The following is a 19654-nucleotide window of genomic DNA, read 5'->3' as shown; positions in this document are numbered from 1 at the left end:
ATGATGTGTTCCTTGAGCTCAAAACACACACGAGTGCTAGATATTAAGAAATGACATGAGGTTTTGGATTTTTCCTCCCTTTTCTCACAGCTGTTTGCTTCAGTTACCTTTGAAGTTATAGAAGAAAGTAAGGTATGTCTGAATTATTCTCTACTAATAAGCTATAACAGTTGGATCAAATCGTACTCTTGAGAGCATACTTTGACAGCATGCTGAGTCTGAAGACTCTGCTGTAGTAGGCTTCTCAAGTATAGTCCTGCTCCTGGAAAGGGCTGGGAAGTCTAGATAAAACTGATCTGTTCTTGGTTGACATAGCCTAATAAGCTTTGGCTCACAAACTTAGAAGGCCACAGGTGTGGCCTAAGGCCAGTGCACTTAGTCCTAAAGTCTGTGTTGGCCTTCCTGAGAGTGAAATCCCTTCATTAGCTGTGGGTACTCTTCGGTGGTTGGTATATATGGCTGTGAAGGATGGCTGTAAAGCTGCCAGCTACCTAGGGAGTGCTTGGAGTCTTGAAATAGTGAGTAAGATCCATGGCATCCTCTCTCCTTGAGCACAGCTTGTTCGAACATGGGCTTCTTGGGTTGGCTACTGCTTCATAGGAAATTTGGTTGTTGTGTGATTTTTTTTGGGGTGGGGGGTGTGGAAATGCTTCTTACATCTGTACGCAGCAGTGCAGAAAACTGTATATAATGCATTTGTCTCTTGAAGATACCCTGCATTTGTCTGAACTTTTGTTTTGTTGCATTGAAGTTTGTTATGTCTGTCCAGGCTCCTAGAACTCGAGCAGTGAAGAATGTGAGAAGGCATGCATGCTCCTCAATCATAAAGATGTGTCGAGATTACCCTCAGCTTGTCCTGGTATGTAAATTCAACTCTATCATGAGGAGTCTTGCCTCAATTTCAGCTGGATTTTTTGAGATCTTCAGCTTCCTCGGCTACAGCCTCTCTTTTTCTTGCAAGAAACATTCCTGCTGCACAAATGGCAAAGTGTTTCATTCCCTGCGCCTCTCTTCTTCCCCCCCCCACCCCGAAAAATTTTCTGCCTGAAGACTTGAATTGTAAAGTGATGAGTTAAATGAAAAGGTGATGAATTAAATGCAAAAGGGATGAGGAGGATACAAGCAGCACTAGATTCATTTTATGGGAAAGTTTGCTGAATTTACATTTTGTCACTTGTGGTGGTCTCGATTCCTCAGCTGCAGACGCTAGCGTGACTAATCTCCAGACTTTCTTCTGTTACTTAACAGAATGTAGGAGCAAGAGGAGAGTATTTGTTTTCTGGGTTAGCTTGGGGAGACTAGAAAAAACAGATACATTTAAAATCCAGGAGCCGGTGTTTTGTTTGGTTTTGCTGAACTAAGCAGCCTGCATGCAACATGCGTAGCTCTGAACTCCTTTCTGTAGGAGTGTTTGTGTGGAGTGGCTCTAGGATTATGGGAGCACCATAGGACATTGCTAGTTTAAACAAAGACATTTTTTGAGGTTGCTAATTAAGGTAATTTAGGGGTTCCAGTCTGCATTCTGCAGTAGCTGCTAAGAACTAGCGGGTTTGTCTTTGTCCCACTCTGCTGGTCCTTGAACTACATGGACTACAAGAGCTCACTCTTTCCCATGGCCAGCCAAACATCCTCACTGGAAGAGCCAAGGGCCCAGAGCTGCCCCGAAACATGTTCAGATGACTTTGCTGAAGGGGATGATTGCTAATGCTTATACAAAGTTACAGGAAGACATAGTTGCGACTAGAGTGGGTAGGAAGAAACTCAACCATTCCTGTGGAGATAGTGATAGCTGTAGGAATTGTTATTAACCTAGGTGTAGCAAAGAGATGGAAGAGTCCTAAGTCTGGCACTTGAGAGCCAAAGGAGCGAGGTACTTTTGGTGAGCAAATAAAAGCACCAGAAATATTTTGAGGTGTGACAGTGCTGTAAGGGATATGACTGCCTAGCAGAGAGGGATTTTCTCTGCTTATTTCAGTCATTCTGGAGACTAAAGTAAACTGGATGTGGGACGGTGATAGAGGGTAGGGAAGAAAAGAGGTTCTTTTAGACTGAACATTCAGAGAAACTTGAGGCTGAGAAAGAGATGGCTATGTAGAGAAAAGGTAACTTAGACATACTCCTCCAGCTGTTCTGCGTAGTACAGTACACCCCACCTCTGCCTCCCACAGTGGTCCTCCACACCAAATGCATGACACTCTTCCACTTGGATGTGTTTTCTAGCCAAACTTTGAGATGTTGTACAACCACGTGAAGCAGCTGCTTTCCAATGAGCTGCTTCTGACACAGATGGAGAAGTGTGCTCTTATGGAGGCCCTCGTCCTCATCAGCAACCAGTTCAAGGACTATGAGCGGCAGAAAGCTTTCCTGGAGGAGCTCATGGCTCCTGTTGCTGGCTTATGGCTCTCCCCAGAGATGCAGAGGTATGGGTCATTTTTCTGAGCTTTGAGCTGGAGGTGTTGCAGAGGTAACATTGTGCCCAATAAGGGAATGTGCAAACCAAATGAGGGTGATGGGGTGCCTTGTGACCTCCTGTGCTCAGGGCAGTCATTGTGGTAGTAGCTCTCCTGCAGTTCTGAAACTGCCACCTGAGTCTAAATGCGGTTTGTTGAAAATTGCTAGGTAAGAGTTGTGTAAGGTGATAGAGGAACACTTCCCAGCATGCTCAAAGCATTTGCAGAAGATGAGAAATAAAAGATGTCTTTGCTCATCTCCAGGAGAAGCTAGGAAGCTGAGCTCTCCTTACTAAAGCTGAAGTGTCCTGCAGCCCTGAGCAGCTGGGCATGTACAAGAATTTTCCCGGCAGGGCTATATTCATAAGAGATTCAAAGGTTTTAGGTCCCCATGACCCAAGAGAACTGGAGACATTTGGATAGTGCACACGTCTCTGGTGCTTTTTATCATGTTTCCACATACAGTGTGGAGCACTAGCTAGTCTCTCTAGCCTGCTCTGTGTTTGTTAAGATGTTTATTGGCAGTGCAAAGCTCTGCTCAAATTCCCTGGTACAAACAATAATCCCTGTTGCTGTCTTTTGCTGCTGCCAGAGTCCTCTCAGATCCTGAAGCCTTTATCTCCTATGTGGGTGCAGACAACAAAATTGCCGATCCAGTCTTGGAAGATCCTAGTGGCCTGAACCGCTCTAGAGTGAGTATCATTACCAGGAGAGGTGTAATCCTTAGCGAGATGAGACTTGCCTCCTTCCATCCCCCATTTCTGTGGTGGCTACACACAAGATCTCTCCTGATCATCTACTTTAGGGTGCGGATCAGTAGATTTTTCAGATTGCGGAATAACAGGCTGGCTTTTGCCTCCTTAAGCTACAGTAATGAGCATGTAGGCCATGCAAAACCAGATTATTCAGCAGAGTGAAGCACACTATTCCCTACTCTTTGTATAGCAGAGTTTGGTTTTGGAGAAGCAATTGGTTTACATGATTTTTGGAAATATGGTGTAATGAGTTGTGCTTTTTGAGCCAGGCAGTATGGAAAGCGTCATGCTGAGACTGCAGCATGGAATATAATTAAAATTCATCCGAGAAGATTCATGATGTTTGAGTTGTTAGTGAAATGTCTTCACTTCTTGGACAGACTGCAAATGGAGTTGCTATCTTTAGGTCTGTAGAAGACACTGAAATGCAGTCCACAGAGCTGTACTTGTGATTTGGCACTAATGCAGTTTGACCACTGTGTCATCACAGATCTCTACATCCATCCCAGCACGTGAAGGAGATGAGAAATTCGCGGTGTAGACCCTTCCTTTTAGAGGGCAACCTACCAGGTTGCTTGCATACTCTTGAGACCGAATGCATTGATGTTATGTCTAATAGCAAGTTCCTAGGCCGTCCTCCCATGGCCAAGGGTCACTGAAGATGATGGAACATAGCATGATCATTTGCTGCATTTTCTTGGCCGCAAACCCACCAGAGTTTGTTCCTATCACCAGATTAGGCTCACTGTAGAGCGTTCCCTTTGAGATGGGATGATGATGGGTTTCTCTGAAAACCTACTTATTCAGGTTGTGCTCTGGCTAAGAAACACTCTCTCCACATCTCTTGCTGCAGATAAGCTTTTGCGTGTACACCATTCTGGGAGTTGTGAAACGAGCTCGTTGGCCTGCTGCTACTGAAGAGGCGAAAGCTGGAGGATTCTTGGTGGGATACATGCCCAGTGGAAGTCCAATCTACCGTAATCCCTGCACTGAGCAGGTCCTGAAGCTTTTTGACAATTTACTTGCCCTTATAAGGTGGGTCAAGTTGACTTGAAATAATTTCTGTTGACTTAAGAATCTCTGAAAGCCAAACTGTGATAAATACATGGAATGCTCAGAGCATGTTCTCCCAGTGAAGCCAGCGGGAACACAGGCTGGTGCAGGTGCCCAAGTACTGTTCCTGACTGTTCACAGTGGGGAATGGCACTGGGGAAACTGGAGCCTTCTGAATGTTCATTGGCCTGGCCTACAAGAGTCCATCAAAGCCAATGGGAGCTTGGGCTGGGGTTGCCTCCCCCACCTCCACTGCTGTAAATCTGCCACCCAGTTAATCGTTTCTCGACTAACATCTCTGCTCTGCCCTCAGCCCCTACAAGGCCACCTCTCCAGTCACCACCAGGGCAGTCCCAGCTCTCATCGCATCCTGTTTTGCGTTGTTCTCCCTTCAGTGTCAAATTAAGCTGGTTTTGCTGAACATGAACACCAGCCTCCTGAAGCACTGTCTGCTATTGAAATCAGTGGATGCATACTCTCAGGCTGTTGCTACCTTGCAGTGCCTCTCTGCACGTCACTGGTGTTGTGTACATCTGGGGCAACCAGAGGAGGGAGCAAGAGAAGGCAGAAAAGGGGAATCCTGAATAACACAGTGCCCAGAATTATAAAGGAGGAATCTGTCTCAGGGTAGCTGCTGACACTGGCATTTTGCCGGGCTTATGGGGCAATTTTGTGAGATAACACTACTTGTTACGTACTTGAAAACTTGAGGCTCTGTTCTTGGCAGGAGCCTGTTGGGAAAGAGCATTGTCAGATCCACTTAGATTTTTCAGCTCCCAGGCCTGTGGGGAAAGGGGCCCTATTACTCAAGGTCTGTCTACTCAGGTGTGTTTGGTAGTCACTGAGCTCAGGACTGTGCTGCTTCCAGTGAGAAGCAGCATGCTGGACTGGTAGGACAAGCACGTGCTGTCTTGACCCACCCTAGCGGTGCTTCTCATCGCAAAGCTCTGTGTGGCACAGCAGGTGGTACTTTGGCCAGTGAGCAGGGTTAAACCATCTTATTATGGCTGTGGAGCTATGCTGGAAGTGTTTTTGCCTTTTATCCTGGAAGGCTGAAGATCCTATCAATGAGCTTTTGGGAGAGGCTGGGTAGAGTAGAGTTGCCTGAGTATGCCTCATGCCATTTCTTCCAGAGTCTGGAACATGCTCCATATTGTGGGAGACCAACTAAACCAGTGCCCAAGGTCTGAACAGGCTGCAACGGACAGACTTTTTGCTTGTGTGATCGCTGTTCTTGCCAGAACTTATGCATTATTAAAAACACTTGGGATCTCTGTTACAAGCAGCTTAGGAAACTATTGTCAAACTCTTATCGCTACCTGTAAAGAAGCAGAAATTCTGTGCCTGCTTGTTTACCACCTCCAGGAAAGCACATGAGCTATGTTCTATTGCCAGTGCTTCCCCATCTATATAAAGGAAGACACGCTCTGGCTGTTTTTTGAGATAATGCATCTGTGGTGTTTGAGCATCTCCCCTGCAGACCAAAATCTTTTCTGAGCACATGGTAGTAACATACATGGAGTGGTCTGTACTTCACTCAGAGGTATCCAGGCTTTTCTTAAGGCTGGATGCTCCAACAAGAACCAATGAATGATGTATTAAGAGCAGTAGATCCTCCACTTCATACTTTTCCTGGCTGCTGCTGGATGTAGAGGCCTGTTTGTGTGACAACTGCAAGCTCGTAGTTGTTCAGTGCAAATGTTGATGATGCTTATGTCTTTCTGGAGAAGATTGAGCTTGTGCTGTGGAGCTTCTGGTGTGTTTTTTGCTGGCTTTGAGTGCCTTTTCCATGTAGTGCTTCCTCAGGTCCTCTTTAATATGGATTACACAAGCTAATATGGAATCTGTAGCAGCCTGTCAGCAGGCAGGAAGTACAGGGATATGAGGAAGGCTGGTTGGCAGGAAAGCTTCCTGTGTTGGGGATGCGTTCAGGAACATAGTTGCGTTACTGCTTGGGGATGGATGCTTCTCTTAGCTCTGTGCCATTAGGCAGCTTTCTGTGGGGATAAGCAGGGTCCAGTGTTGCTCATGTGCTTATGCACAAAGCAGATGTGGAAGTCCTCACAGATTGTGTTGGTTACTGTGTGAGGAGATCTGCAAGTAGCAGCAGCACGAATCCTACTGAACAGCTTAATTGAACACAAAGTCAGGCACCAGTATGCAAAAAAAAAAAAGGGGTGTTTTGCAGGCTGAGCAGTTGGGGCTGCCGCTCTCTGCATGTTGTGTGGCATTCTTCTGCTGTGTTTGCAGACAGAAGCAGTGGAAGTTGCTAAGCCATTGGGCCTTTGCCACGGTGAGTACCTTGAAGGTAGGTCATGGATGAGACCAAAGAGCCGAGAGGAATGAGAGGGAGTCCAGGTAACAAGGAAAAAGAAGGTAGTTTTGAGTGGCATAGACAGTGTGGTGCTTTCCCTGCCAGCCTGTCTTTTTGTGCCTATCCATATTTGTCTCTGTCTTGGTAGCTGTATTTACTGAATGATTTTGAGGTTGCTTTGTTAATCACTCCTTGCAGCTTTTTGAGTGATGATTCTCCTGTCCTCTGTGGTACCTCATTTCATCTAGGTGCTTTCTAGCTTCTGGCTTAAATTGTTCTCTCCTGAATTTAAACCCAAATCACGATCTCCACCCATCTTTAGATAAAGGCACGTTTCTGGAGTCAGCTGCATGAACTGGTTGGCGCAGCACCTTTATTGTGCTGGGATTTGTTCATGTTTTGTTACAAATGGACTGGTCAGGCTCAGCAAATGCTTTGCCATGGACAAAGGCTTTTTTGGAACTCCTCTTGATGAGATGCTGACATTACCAAGGCATTAATGCTGGTGAAAGAACTGTTGGATAGACATGGATGCCGTAGGCATTTTTGGTGTAGATGGCTCCAGCTTTAGATCAAGATTCTTCAAGCATGGGCTGTCCTAAAGGACTCATCTTCTGGCCTTCAAGCCCATCTCTCTAGACATCAGACACTCTTTCCAGCAGAGCTGTGACCATCGCTGAAAATACACTCCCCCAAGTCCTGCCATATCCTTTGCTTGTCTTCTCTAAAGCATAAATGTCTCTTGAATTTTGTTTTTCCATGTTCTCCTCTGTGTGGGATGCCCAGGAGTGCTGCTCACTGCTGAGAGTCTCAGCTGGAACATGCCTAGGGGCTACATCATCATCATGTATGAGGGCTGTTGGATGCTTTTTTAACTCCCATGGGGAGCAGCTGATTAGACATTTTCTCTCCGTTACCACTGGGACCTTGCTAAAGTATTAATTAAGGGAGATCGGCCTATGAGTGAACATCTGCCCTCCCAACTGTCAAACTTGAGAAAATGCTTCAAGGACTCTGAAACAACTAAGGACCATGACCGCAGCTTCAGGATATGACTGTCTAACCCATCCTGCTGGGGTTAGAGCAGTGGGATTTCAAGGTTCACCACCACAATTCCACAGTCCTTGCGTTCGCCCCACGGCCCTTCTGCCCAGCATGAGGCAAAGGCAACGTTGGCATGGAGCAGGCAGGACACATACAAGAGGAGATTATTTTAGTAGCTAGGTTTCAGGATAGCCTCAAGCAGAAATGCACAGTTTTTTGAGTCAGTGGAACAGCATTATCCAAACTTTTGTGGAGGCTGGGCTGCTCCCTAGCCCCTCTTGGGAAAGTAAAACCAGCTTGTGCCCCCTTTGAGGCCTGTTGCATGGTGTTAGATCCAGCCCAGAATGAGAGTATGACTCATTAAGAAGTCATTTGTGTAGCTCTTTCTGATGAAACTTAGATACTTGCCTTCCTCACATGCAGTGAGCAGGGAAGTATTTAACACTTGCAGAGAGAAATGGGATAGTTGCCGTTTCAGAGCTAACTCAGGCTCTCTGCAAACTCAGGCAGACGTCACTGCATCAGGGTTGCCAGGATTGTGAACAGAAACCTTAAAAAAAAAAAAATAAAAATCAGACATGAGTGAAAGCTGAGACTCTGGAGACAATACTGAGGTCTGTCCGCGCTCCCTTCCCCCAGCCATTCCCATGTACCCCCCTGCTTTGGGAAACGCTGCTCTAGGGGGAGATACTGAGTTGCCCTTGATCACCTCTAGCAGCAGGTACAATGGCATTGCAGTTTTGGAGGAGGCTGCAGGATTTGTGCTGTGTGCAGCTGGCGACACCCAGAGTGGAGGTCTGAGGTCTCAAAGGAGAGAGGTAGGTGAGAGAGACACCCCCTGCCGAGTCCAGCTCTGAGTGTGTGTCAGTACCCTGGCTAAGAGGGGACCCATTTTGGCCTGGATGGCAAGAACCAGCCACCCGTGGCTGAATTGGTGTCCCTTGTGGAGAGCTGACCGTGGCCGCCTCCTGATGATGCGGAATTGTTCCCAGCTGGATGTGTTGTCCAGGGGGCACATGTGTCTGCCACAAGTAACATCTGATCCGACTGATGTTCTCCCTAGAGTCCCTCCAATGCCACCTGCCATTCTGGGGACTGTGACCCATCCCTGGGGGGCAGTGTGTGTATTTTGGAGCTGAAACAGCCCCTCCCTCTGCAGGGGCCTTAGGTGCAGAAGATCTTTTGAGATTACAGAATCTATGTCTTGTCAGTTTTTAAAACACATTGTCTGATCCCTTTGGCCAAGCTAATAAGCTGTTGCCAGCATCGACTGGAGAATTGCTGGAAGTTTTTACTGCCAGTGCTTGCAAGGGGTGGGGTGAACTGAAATAAGTGGAAGGGGCAGCCAGGAGATTCAGGACATGAGGTGGAGTCACTCCATGTCTCTGTCGGGTCAGCTTCCCCAATATTTTTGCAGGTGGGGAAGGGGGATCCCATGCACACGTGCTTGGTCTCACCTTCCTCATCATCTGCCTCAGAGGAGCTGTTGACAAGCTGAAGGAGAGGATCCCACTGTCAAGGGCAAAAGGGGTTGAGCCACATGAGTATAAACCAAGTGCTCTTCTGTTTCAGGACTCACAACAATCTCTACATGCCAGAGATGGTGGCTAGGCTGGGGGAAACATTTGCAAAGGCCTTAGACATGCTGGAGGTGGAGAAGAATGCCATCCTAGGTAAGGGGCTTCTCTTCAGGAGGAGTGTGTGGGCAGATTCTCAGAGGTATTTGAGGTTGTGGTCCACCAATAGCAGTGGAAGTGAAGAAGGGCTGGAGAGCCGGCTTCTTCATAGTATTTGCAGCTCAGCTATGATTTGAACCTGCTGAAATGAAGAAGTTAAATTATTGGTCTCAAATTGGTTTATTCTGCATGAAATGAAGGGTACCCTACCAAACTGCTTATCCCAGCTGGGTGGTGGTCTCTGCAACATGGCATTTCAGGCTGGAGAGACTGGGGGTGCTGTAATAGTCTGCTTTTGAGCAGAATTAGTGCTCAGCAGGATCCCTGAGTGCTGGTGCAGAGACCTGTCGTGGAGGGCAAGAGCCAAGTCCTGCAGTATGGCCCTGTCATTTGTTTCCAGACAGTGTATTAGAAAGAGGCTTTTGGAACCATCTTAAAACAGGTTTGAGCTTGTGAACACAGAAGCCTTTCCAGCCAAGCAGAAGTGGGTGGTCTTGTTGATAAAATGTGGACCATGACTCTGGAAATTGGAGTTTAATTTCAGGTTCTGACAGACAGTGAAATATTTCAGGGAAGTTGCTTTGTCTTTCTTATCTCCATTTCCTATCTGTAAAATGAGGAGATGCTTCCTTCACCTGTTTCCTGTGACCCATAAACTCTCTGTCTGTGAACCACTGCACATAAAGCAGCAGGGCCTTGATCTCTGCTCTAAACTTTTTAATATAGTTCAGCAGTAGCTTGTGTCCTGACAGAGATGAATACAAACCTGAAGGGATGGGCTATTAGAGGAGCTGCACAACTGTCAGCTTTGGTTCTGACTGGGTTCTGATAGCTCCAGTAAGTTTTGCTTTGGAGAAATGAGGGGGCTATAACAACCTTAGTGGGAACACCTGTGCTGTGGGTACCACCGACCTAAACTTGGCTGACCTCTGAGGGGAGGTTCTGCCCTAGGGTTGCTGCACCTCTTCCCATTTGGCTGCATGTTGATCTTACTAAGCACTTCTCTCACTGCCATCAGGCTGGCTGGGGCCTGTCCAGCATGTTCTGAAGGTGCACTGTGCTCTCTCATTAATATCACTGAAGCTTATTCTTTCCCACAGGTCTTCCTCAGCCTCTGCTGGAGCTTTATGACTCTCCTGTTTACAAAACAGTCTTAGAAAGGATGCAGGGCTTCTTTTGTACCCTCTACGACAACTGGTAAGAGCACCAAATATCCCCCACGCAATCCAGCATTGCACAGCTGGAGCAGTACGCTATTGCTGGGTGCTGACTTCTTCTAGAGTTAGACTTTTCATGTGAGCCGTATCCTATAATATCCAAGTACAAGTTGCAGCGGTGAACTATACGCTGTGGTTGTAATCTACCATGCCAGAAAAAGTACCTCAAAATGTGGATCTGCTTTTAGCTCTTCTGCAGTTAGGTAGTCGGATTGGAGCACTTATCTGATATCCTGACCTAGTTTGTCTCTCTGCCACTTCTAAGTGTGGGTTAGGATATATCAGCACTTGAAAGTGCATTATAGTGCTTAAATGCTTAATTCATTGTCCCTGTGGAGGTATCCCAGAAAAAAAGAGATACCATGCTAAAATTCCTTTATAGTATTTGTTTAAGAGCATGGCAACTATCTAATCTCAAGCTGATAGTACTTGCAGGCTTTCCAGACCAGGGGCGTGGTACCTGTTTCTAGCAGAGTTGCAACTAACTTGTTTTTTGTTGAAGTTTCCACATCCTGGGAAATGCAGGCCCCTCCATGCAACAGGATTTCTACACCGTTGAGGGTCTTGCCACCCAGCTCCTCAGCTCAGCTTTTATCAACCTCAACAACATTCCTGATTACAGACTGCGTCCCATGCTCCGTATCCTTCCGTCACCATCTCAGGCCAGCTAGGGAGGCTTTGAGCATGTGAATTGAAAACGCGGTGGCTTCCTAGCATTGTTTTCAGTATGGCCAAGCCAAAGAAGGGTGATTGAGGAGTTAAAGAGGGATGAACCTGGTATGGATGAGGTGTGAGCCTAGGAGGGCATGAGCAGAAACAGCAGTGCATGGGGTCAGAGAGAATAAGTGCAAAGGATTTGTGTGGTCCTGGAGGCACCATGAGAGGTGGGTAGTGCCTTCTGGGGAGCAAGGGGGCTTGGATAGCGTAGGAGCTTAGCAGTAGTGTGTCTGACTAGACTTTGTACTTGTGTGGGAGACCATGGGGGGTTCCCAGCCCACTTCCAGGGCTGGACGATCAGTCTGACAGCTAGGAAATGGGCGCTAAGCACCCTCAGCTCTCTCAGCTGAACTGTCAGGGGAAGAGGCTGGATACTTCATGCTCTTGCTGTGTAGAGATGCCACTTGTTAATTCAGGGCTGTGAGAAGATGGGCTTTGAGGTGTCTGTCACTTGGCCTCCCACTGGAATGGGCTGGTTTGGGCAGTGTGCTGCAGTCTCCCTAGCAGCTGGCCATATGCACTGGGTCTCTTCCTTAACTGGTCTGTGCAGGTGTGTTTGTGAAGCCCTTGGTACTCTCCTGCCCTTCAGAATACTACGAAACCCTTGTCTGCCCCATGCTGGGACCACTCTTTACCTATCTGCACATGGTAAGAAAACAGCTTGTTTGATGCCTGTTCCTTGGCAGCCTAGACTCCTTTGTAGCAGCTGGCAGCAACATGTGAGAACGTCTGTCTCCAAAGCCAGCAGAGACAAGGGCAGAGCCTTGATGCTGAGTGATTTTGATGCTGGTTAGGGGGGGCTTTTGAGGTGCATTGAACCCTGGCTGTTGCACAGCACCTCTTGCTGTGAATTCAAACCTGTGGGTATCAGCTCCTCAATCTTCAGCCCTGAGAACTTTTGGGGGTTTTTTTTTGCCTGTGTCCCCTCATTTTCCTGGCAGCTCACTCAGATTCCTACAGCCAGCACAGCCACAGCATCTTCAGCACAGCTGGTAGCAGTTCTTGTCCCGTTCAAAATGGGGCTTGGCATGAGAGCTGTGTTTAAAGCTCTCGTGCTTCTATCAGCAGCTATCACTTGGGCCTCTTTGCATTGTGTCCAGCATGGCTCCTTAGGAAGGTACTGAATCTTCCCTTTTGTCTTGAACAGAGGTTGTCTCAGAAATGGCAGGTGATCAACCAGCGAAGCATGCTCTGGTAAGCTTTCACCCCTTGATACGAGTACTGAAAGGGGGAAATGGGAAGTGGGATGGAGCTTTGGCCTTTTGCCCAGGGAACAGCCCTGCCAGCAGAGGGCTGGAAAACACTGTGTTTACCCTCATGGTAACTCTCCCTTCGCTTGGGCAGGGGGGATGCTTTAAGGCATTGGCTCCCTTCACACTAAACCCTGTTGTCCTCAGTGAGGATGATGCTGCAGATGACAACCCCGAGTCTCAGGAGATGCTTGAGGAACAGCTGGTCAGGCTGCTGACCCGAGAAGTCATGGATCTCATCAGTAAGTGAAATCAAGCTAGGTCACCTGGGATATTTGGGAAGTTTGCCTTGGAGAGGACAATAGCAATTTCCAATGTGCAGTAAAACTTAATTATAATGGCCAGTAGTATTTAACATAATCCTTAGAAGCTAGCTGTGAGAGAGTTAACCTGGCCAAAATCTTAGCTAAAACCTAGTAAGAGATCAGTTAAAAACCTTTAGAAGAGCGTTGTCTTTCTTTAATTTAGGGCTCCAGGTTTTTGGCACTGTCCCTGTAGGAGTCCAGTCCTCCTTTGGAATCTGGGTTCTCCCTTTCTGTGCCCTGGAGCCCAATACAGGACATTGATTTGTGGACAACCTGAGCATAGAGCAGTTTTGTTGCTGGCAATTGCCATGTCTCTAGCCAGACAGAAGGGAAGAGTCCCTCCCCCCAGCCAATCTGCTTTGTGTTCCCTTTCTCCAACATCATGTTTTTGCCAGCGTGGCTTTGAGCAGAGTGGCTGGAAAAATTGACTCTGCATAGAGAGTACAGGTCCTCAACCTTATATTTCCTTTCTTGATCTGCCTTAAGATGCTGCTCTTCTCAGGTTATAGGCTTCAAATGGTTTTGCATGTTCCTGGTTCTCAGTAGTTTGAAGCAGCCACTGTGCAGCAGGTTCCACTGTGGGTGGATGCTGTGGGTGGTGTGTTTTGACCTTCCAGGTAGCACAGTATTTGGCTTTTATACGGGCTTTCAGATTCTTCAGATACTGTGTAAGAGCTGGGGGAGCCTGAAGCAGCTGTGAGCCCATCAGAGTCTGTAGGATAATCTCTGCATGTTCTGAAGTAGCATCTTCTCTTTTCTGCTCCTCTGACCTGCAACTGTTTTTGCAGCTGTTTGCTGTGTTTCTAAGAAAGGTGTTGAGCATAACACTACTGCTGCTGTAGACGGAGACGGTGAGTAAATGTCCACCTTTGCCTTTCCTCCCCTTGGTGTGTGCAAGCACTTTTCCATTTCTTCATGCATTTCTTGAGGGAGAGGCTGGCCTGTTGCCGGAAGTTCTGTGTGAGGGGTATAGGTTTGGTAAGAAGCCTTCAGCTCTGTCCTGCCCAGTGTGTCTGGAGGCCACAGAAAAACCCAGTCTTGCTTAGGAACAAATGTGCTGTAGGGGTTCACAGGTAGCATGTTGGAGCAGCTGATTCTTAAGGTACCGAGAAGTTGGCTGAGGAGAAGAGGGGGGTGTGCACAGTCTTCCCAAGAGCTGGAGGTAGCTAGTTGGGTGCCCTTCCTGCCCCACAAAGGGTGGGTGCTTTCTGCTTGGAGAGATGTTCTGGCAGGCTGTGCCAGCATACTGATTCTGTGTGCTGTCCCCTGGCTCCCAGCTTAGTTCTCACTGTGGCTCCCTGTGTCTCCCTCAGTCCTCGGGAGGCCATGTTCACAGTGCTGCCTTTTCTCTGCTCTGCAGATGATGAGGCAATGGCCACGGAGGTGACTCCCCCTGCCAGCGCAGAGCTCACCGAGCTTGGCAAGTGTCTGATGAAGCAGGAGGTAAGAGCACGTGCTCTGACTTCCACCATCCTTTCTCTGTACTCCTTGTCACGCTTGTCTGTGGTGCAGCCAGATGCTGCTACAGAGATCTACACTGCTGGAGCATTCCCCAGTGTGAGAATCTTCTCTTGGGAACATACGTGTTTTTTAAGGGCTTTGTTAATGGTTGCAGAAGCCACAAAGCAAATGGGGGTTAGGATCCAGTATAACATGCAGCTACAGAGTTTCGGCCCTTCTGTGGGCGAGGCCCTGAGCATTCAGCCCCCAGGGTGCCCCCTGGCTCTGCCTCCATCTTGGGCTCTAGCCTCCACAAGGAAGAACTTCACCCAGCAACTCTTTTTTTCTGTAAAATCTGCCAGAGCTGGCACAGGAGCCAAAGTGTTAACACAACCCCCTGTGCAGGGTACCTTCATCCCGATACCTCTGTACTCCTCCTCTCCTGTGGATGCCTCAGAAGCTCTTGCAGAAGCTTTTGCAGTGACTTGAGAGTAGCAGCTGATGGAAGTCCATGGGTGGTCCAGGGCCTTTCCAGGGGAGATGAAGGGAGCAAGTTTTGTTGACATTGGTTCCTCATGATGGTGCACACTGGGTGCCTTTGAGCACCTTCAGCTGGAACAGCAGCAGCATGCAGGATTCTCAGACGATAGCCCTAAGGAGCTCCTGCAGAATCCCTGGATTGCTTCTTGGCTCCCTTCAGGTTTGAACCGTGGAGATAGGAAATCATTCCTCTGACTGGTTTCCCTCTCTGACTCCTTTTCAGGATGTTTGCACTGCGCTGCTGATCACTGCCTACACATCCCTCTCCTGGAAGGACACCTTGTCCTGCCAAAGAACCACCACACAGCTTTGCTGGCCACTGCTCAAACAGGTACCTCTGGGAGGAAGAAGGGATTAATTCTGGCAGGGCTGGGAGAGGAAGCCCTGAATGTAGTGAGAAGCGTGGCTGCTTCACCCCTGGGCACCTGCTCCCTCAGGAAGACCAAGCTGCTGCAGAAAGGCAGTCATGTGTCAGTATCCTGCTTCCATGCTGACAGTGCCTCTTCCCCAGGTGCTTCCAGGAAACCTCCTGCCTGATGCTGTGTCCTGGTTTTACACAAGTGTGCTGAAGGGCTTACAGACACACGGGCAGCACGATGGCTGCATGGCAGCTCTTGTCCACCTGGCTTTCCAGATCTACGAGGCCTTGGTGAGAAACTCTGCTCTTTGTCTAGATGCTAGGTTGGCTGGGGAGTGGTGGAAAACTAACCCCATGCCCACTGGGCAGGGGCAGAGGAGCTAATGGCCCTCCAAGGAGGACAGGGTGCCTCCTCTAGCAGAGCTGTGTTAACCGTACTTCTCACTGCAGCGCCCTCGCTACACTGAGCTGAAGGCAGTGATGGAGCAGATCCCAGACATCCAGAGGGACTCTTTGGAGCAGTTTGATTCAAAGCTTCTCAACCCAACACTGCAGAAGGTAGCAGACAAGCGCCGGAAGGATCATTTCAAGCGCCTCATCACAGGTTGCATTGGGGTAGGTGATATCCTGAAAGAAAATTAACCTGTTTCATTTCACGCCCATACCCTGCAGAAGTGACAGGGCAGCCAGTCTACCTGCCTCTCTCCAGCCACCCCCCTTCCCAGCCAGGAAGCTGTTGCAGCATATTCTCAGTGTTTGTTCTGTGTCTCTTCAACCTGGAGGTGCAGTGGGGATGGCAGCACAGACTGAGCAGCCCCTCCAGCAGTGACTTCTCACTGAGAGGCAGGGGGTACCTTGCACAGAATCACAGAATCGTATAGGTTGGAAAAGACCTTTAAGATCATCAAGTCCAACCGTAAACCTAACACTACCAAGACCACCACTACACCATGTCCCTAAGCACCTCATCCAAACGTCTTTTAAATACCTCCAGGGATGGCGACTCAACCACTTCCCTGGGCAGCCTGTTCCAATGCTTGATAACCCTTTCAGTGAAGTAAAATTTCCTAATATCCAGTCTAAACCTCCCCTGGTGCAACTTGAGGCCATTTCCTCTCGTCCTATCACTTGTTACCTGGGAGAAGAGACCGATTTCACCTCTCTACAACCTCCTTTCAGGTAGTTGTAGAGAGCAATAAGGTCTCCCGTCAGCCTCCTTTTCTCCAGACTAAACAACCCCAGTTCCCTCAGCCGCTCCTCATAAGACTTGTTCTCCAGACCCTTCACCAGCTTCGTTGCCCTTCTCTGGACACGTTCCAGCCCCTCAATGTCCTTCTTGTAGTGAGGGGCCCAAAACTGAACACAGTATTTGAGGTGTGGCCTCACCAGTGCCAAGTACAGGGGCACGATCACTTCCCTAGTCCTGCTGGCCACGCTATTTTTGATACAAGCCAGGATGCCATTGGCTTTCTTGGCCACCTGGGCACACTGCTGGCTCATGTTCAGGCAGCTGTCAACCAACACCTCCAGGTCCTTTTCTTCTGGGCAGCTTTCCAACCACTCTTCCCCAAGCCTGTAGCATTGCATGGGGTTGCTGTGGCCCAAGTGCAGGACCTTGCACTTGGCCTTGTTGAACCTCATACAATTGATGTCGGCCCATTGATCCAGCCTGTCCAGGTCCCTCTGCAGAGCCTTCCTCCCCTCAAGCAGATCAACACTCCCGCCCAGCTTGGTGTCGTCTGCAAACTTACTGAGGGTGCACTTGAACCCTTTGTCCAGATCATTGATAAAGATATTAAACAGAACTGGCCCCAACACAGAGCCCTGGGGGATACTGCTTGTGACCGGCCGCCAACTGGAGTAAACTCCATTCACCACCACTCTTTGGGCCTGGCCACCCAGCCAGTTCTTTACCCAGCGAAGAGTACACCCGTCCAAGCCATGAGCAGCCAGTTTCTCCAGGAGAATGCTGTGGGAAACCGTGTCAAAGGCTTTACCAAAGTCTAGATAGACAACATCCACAGCCTTTCCCTCATCCACTAGGCAGGTCACCTTGTCGTAGAAGGAGATCAGGTTGGTCAAGCAGGACCTGCCTTTCCTAAACCCATGCTGGCTGAGCTTGATCCCTTGGTTACCCTTGGCACAAGGGTGCCCAGGCGAACAGGGTGTTAAAATGTTCAGACGAAGCTGCTAAGCGGGTCCTGGGCTTTCGTGAGGATGGTGGCATTGGAGTCTGGTACATTGAGTTAAAAGCTGGGGAGCTGGTGCGCTGGTGGTTACCTCAGTGCCCTGGCACTTGGGAAGGACCAGGCCTGAGATTCCCCAAAATGCAAGCACGGGGTCTGGGCCTAGGGATTGCTCAGAATCTGGGGTCTGCCTCTGATCTGCAAGCAGGCTGCCCCATTACTATGAAGGCAGTAATGACTGATGCCTGCCTGTCTGTCCTCTGCAGAAGCCCCTCGGGGAGCAGTTCCGCAAGGAGGTTCATATCCGGAACCTCCCATCTCTCTTCAAAAAGGTGAAGCCATCACTGGAGACAGATGTGCTAGAAAATGAGGATGGAGAGGGCCTCACTGCACTCTTTGAGCCCTGAGCCTGGGATGCTGCAACCATCTCCTCCCCTACCTTATACTTTGTCTCTCCTTATAGTAAGCACATTAGATTCTCCTTGTCATCACCTCCACAAGCATTTGTCTGAATAAAGCCCCTTACAGGTCCTGTCCCATTCTCCCTACACTGGGATGGGGCCTGCGGTGACATTTGAACGAGTCTATTAAGCTTTCCCCGATTCCTTCCCCTCCCCTCCATTGGATGAGCATCTTTAGACCTCTGCTTCTCTGCAAGGTGGGAGCTGAGTCCATAGACTCCATTAGGTAAAGCCTGGTCATCCTGTAGCCTTGGGTCACTCTTGCTCCACTTCTTCATCCGTTGGGGCTTATGATTAATGCAAAAGGCAGAGTAGTGCACCATGTGAAAAGGGGCTACCCTAATCTTCCTCTGGGTGCTAGTAGCCAGGCTTTGTAGGGAACACATCAGACAGTCCTGTCATGCCTATCAGCGCTTGTCCCTAGCGCACTGGTATTCTGATGAATCCATTTCCCTCCAGGATGCTGAGCCTTGGGCTGTGGGCTGTGTGCCAGGAAGCCTAGCAGTGCTCTAGGATCTCCCTCGAGGTCAGCCTTTCTAAGGTGCAGCTGCTCTCCAGAAGGAGGCAGACTCTGTCATACATATATATACATGTATATGTGTGTATATATATATATATATATACACACACACACACGATCATACAGCTTGTTCTACCCAGAGCCAAATGGAAGGCTTTTACTTTGTGCCAGCCTTTCTTGGACATCTCTCAGGGGGGAGCAGGACAGATTTTTTTTTTTAATTTTTTTTTTCTTTTTACCATGTCCTGTAGACTAGAACATGGCCAGTGCAGGGTACACAAAATCTGGACCAATACCTGAAGCACCTGCAAACCAAAAGGGATCTCCTCACCCTGTTGCTGTGGAGGTGACAGTAGCCCATGTTTTTACCCAGTCTGGTACTTCTCGGAGAATTGCATGGTGGGGCAGGAGGGATGGGGTTTATACTGCAGTTTACAGTGGGCGAGCCAAGTCAGAAACTGGGTTTTAGATGAGGTGGGACTCTATCAAACCACTCCAGTCTGCAAAGCTGGTTCTTACATGACAAATGGTTCACTTGATCTATCCTAGTGTTAGCACAGGAGCTCGGAGGGTCTGTCCAGAGCTAGCTGGCAGTTTTGCCATCTAGGAGACAGAACAAGTAATAAACCGTGGCGGGCAGAGAAGGTGGTGTCTCCACTTGGACAGACTGGACAGAAAAGCTGGAGTTGGGAGGAGTGGGAGCACAGAAAGGAAGAGCAGGCCTTGGGAATCCACTCACCTTCCTGCCCCTGCTGTTCCACCAGCACCCTCCACTTTCCTCCTGGCCTCAAACTTTTTTAACTTCTGAGCTAACGTGGCTCCTGGCTCTAGCAAAGGCTGGGTGTATTTATTGTGTTGTGATATTTTTAACATTCTGTGACTTCATGCTAGACACAAGGGGTTTTTTTTAAATGGTTTTTAGAACCTTTTTTGTAGGAATGTTTAAATTCAAAGCTGTCTCTGAACTGGTTGTGTTACACCTCTGAATGTCAGTAAAGCTATTCCAGTTTCATACACATGGTGTCATGGTTTCATTTTTATTCTCTTACCTGTTTCAGTAAGATCTGAGGCCTCTGCTTTGCCCAGACTGTGTTCCTACTTATTCCAGCTACCAAAAGGGGAGCACCTTTGCTGGTAGTCAACAAACATTATCAGGGAGAGGATCAACCATTCCAGACTACGTAATTAAATTAGAAGGCAAGGGAAAAATTGCATTTTGAAGTATTTATGTCACTCACAGCTGGTCTATATCAATTCCACAACAGCTGCTAGGTCCCACTTTACAGCTTCAAGCGTACGTGTTGCCAAAGCGAAACCCTTTGGCATGGCTATTCCAGGGTATGTCCCATAAGCAGTACGGGAAAGCAA

At 48.4% G+C, this 19654-nt stretch overlaps 1 protein-coding gene across 4 annotated transcripts in view; it reads left to right on the top strand.

Annotated features, from left to right (window-relative positions):
- XPO5 (exportin 5) overlaps positions 1-19302 on the top strand; it is a 32013-nt gene extending 12711 nt beyond the window's left edge. For 2 of the 4 annotated variants that reach the window (XM_072856644.1, XM_072856642.1), the window contains 17 exons: positions 91-132; positions 770-859; positions 2221-2420; positions 3043-3142; positions 4059-4240; positions 9189-9289; positions 10393-10489; positions 11012-11148; positions 11777-11874; positions 12374-12420; positions 12624-12718; positions 13570-13632; positions 14142-14224; positions 14985-15092; positions 15273-15410; positions 15570-15734; positions 17572-19302. In XM_072856644.1, the coding sequence (XP_072712745.1) occupies positions 91-132; positions 770-859; positions 2221-2420; positions 3043-3142; positions 4059-4240; positions 9189-9289; positions 10393-10489; positions 11012-11148; positions 11777-11874; positions 12374-12420; positions 12624-12718; positions 13570-13632; positions 14142-14224; positions 14985-15092; positions 15273-15410; positions 15570-15734; positions 17572-17712 (1887 nt within the window). In that variant the 3' untranslated portion in view covers positions 17713-19302. Of the gene's footprint in view, positions 1-90; positions 133-751; positions 860-2220; positions 2421-3042; positions 3143-4058; positions 4241-9188; positions 9290-10392; positions 10490-11011; positions 11149-11776; positions 11875-12373; positions 12421-12623; positions 12719-13569; positions 13633-14141; positions 14225-14984; positions 15093-15272; positions 15411-15569; positions 15735-17571 lie in introns of all 4 variants that reach the window. The other 2 variants (XM_072856643.1, XM_072856641.1) reach the window with 1 other exon arrangement.
- The last annotated feature ends 352 nt before the right edge of the window (positions 19303-19654 follow it).

The sequence above is a fragment of the Ciconia boyciana genome, chromosome 3 (genome assembly GCF_034638445.1).
Source record: "Ciconia boyciana chromosome 3, ASM3463844v1, whole genome shotgun sequence".
In the NCBI taxonomy this organism is placed as follows: domain Eukaryota; kingdom Metazoa; phylum Chordata; class Aves; order Ciconiiformes; family Ciconiidae; genus Ciconia; species Ciconia boyciana.
This window is presented reverse-complemented; position numbering and strand designations above follow the sequence as displayed.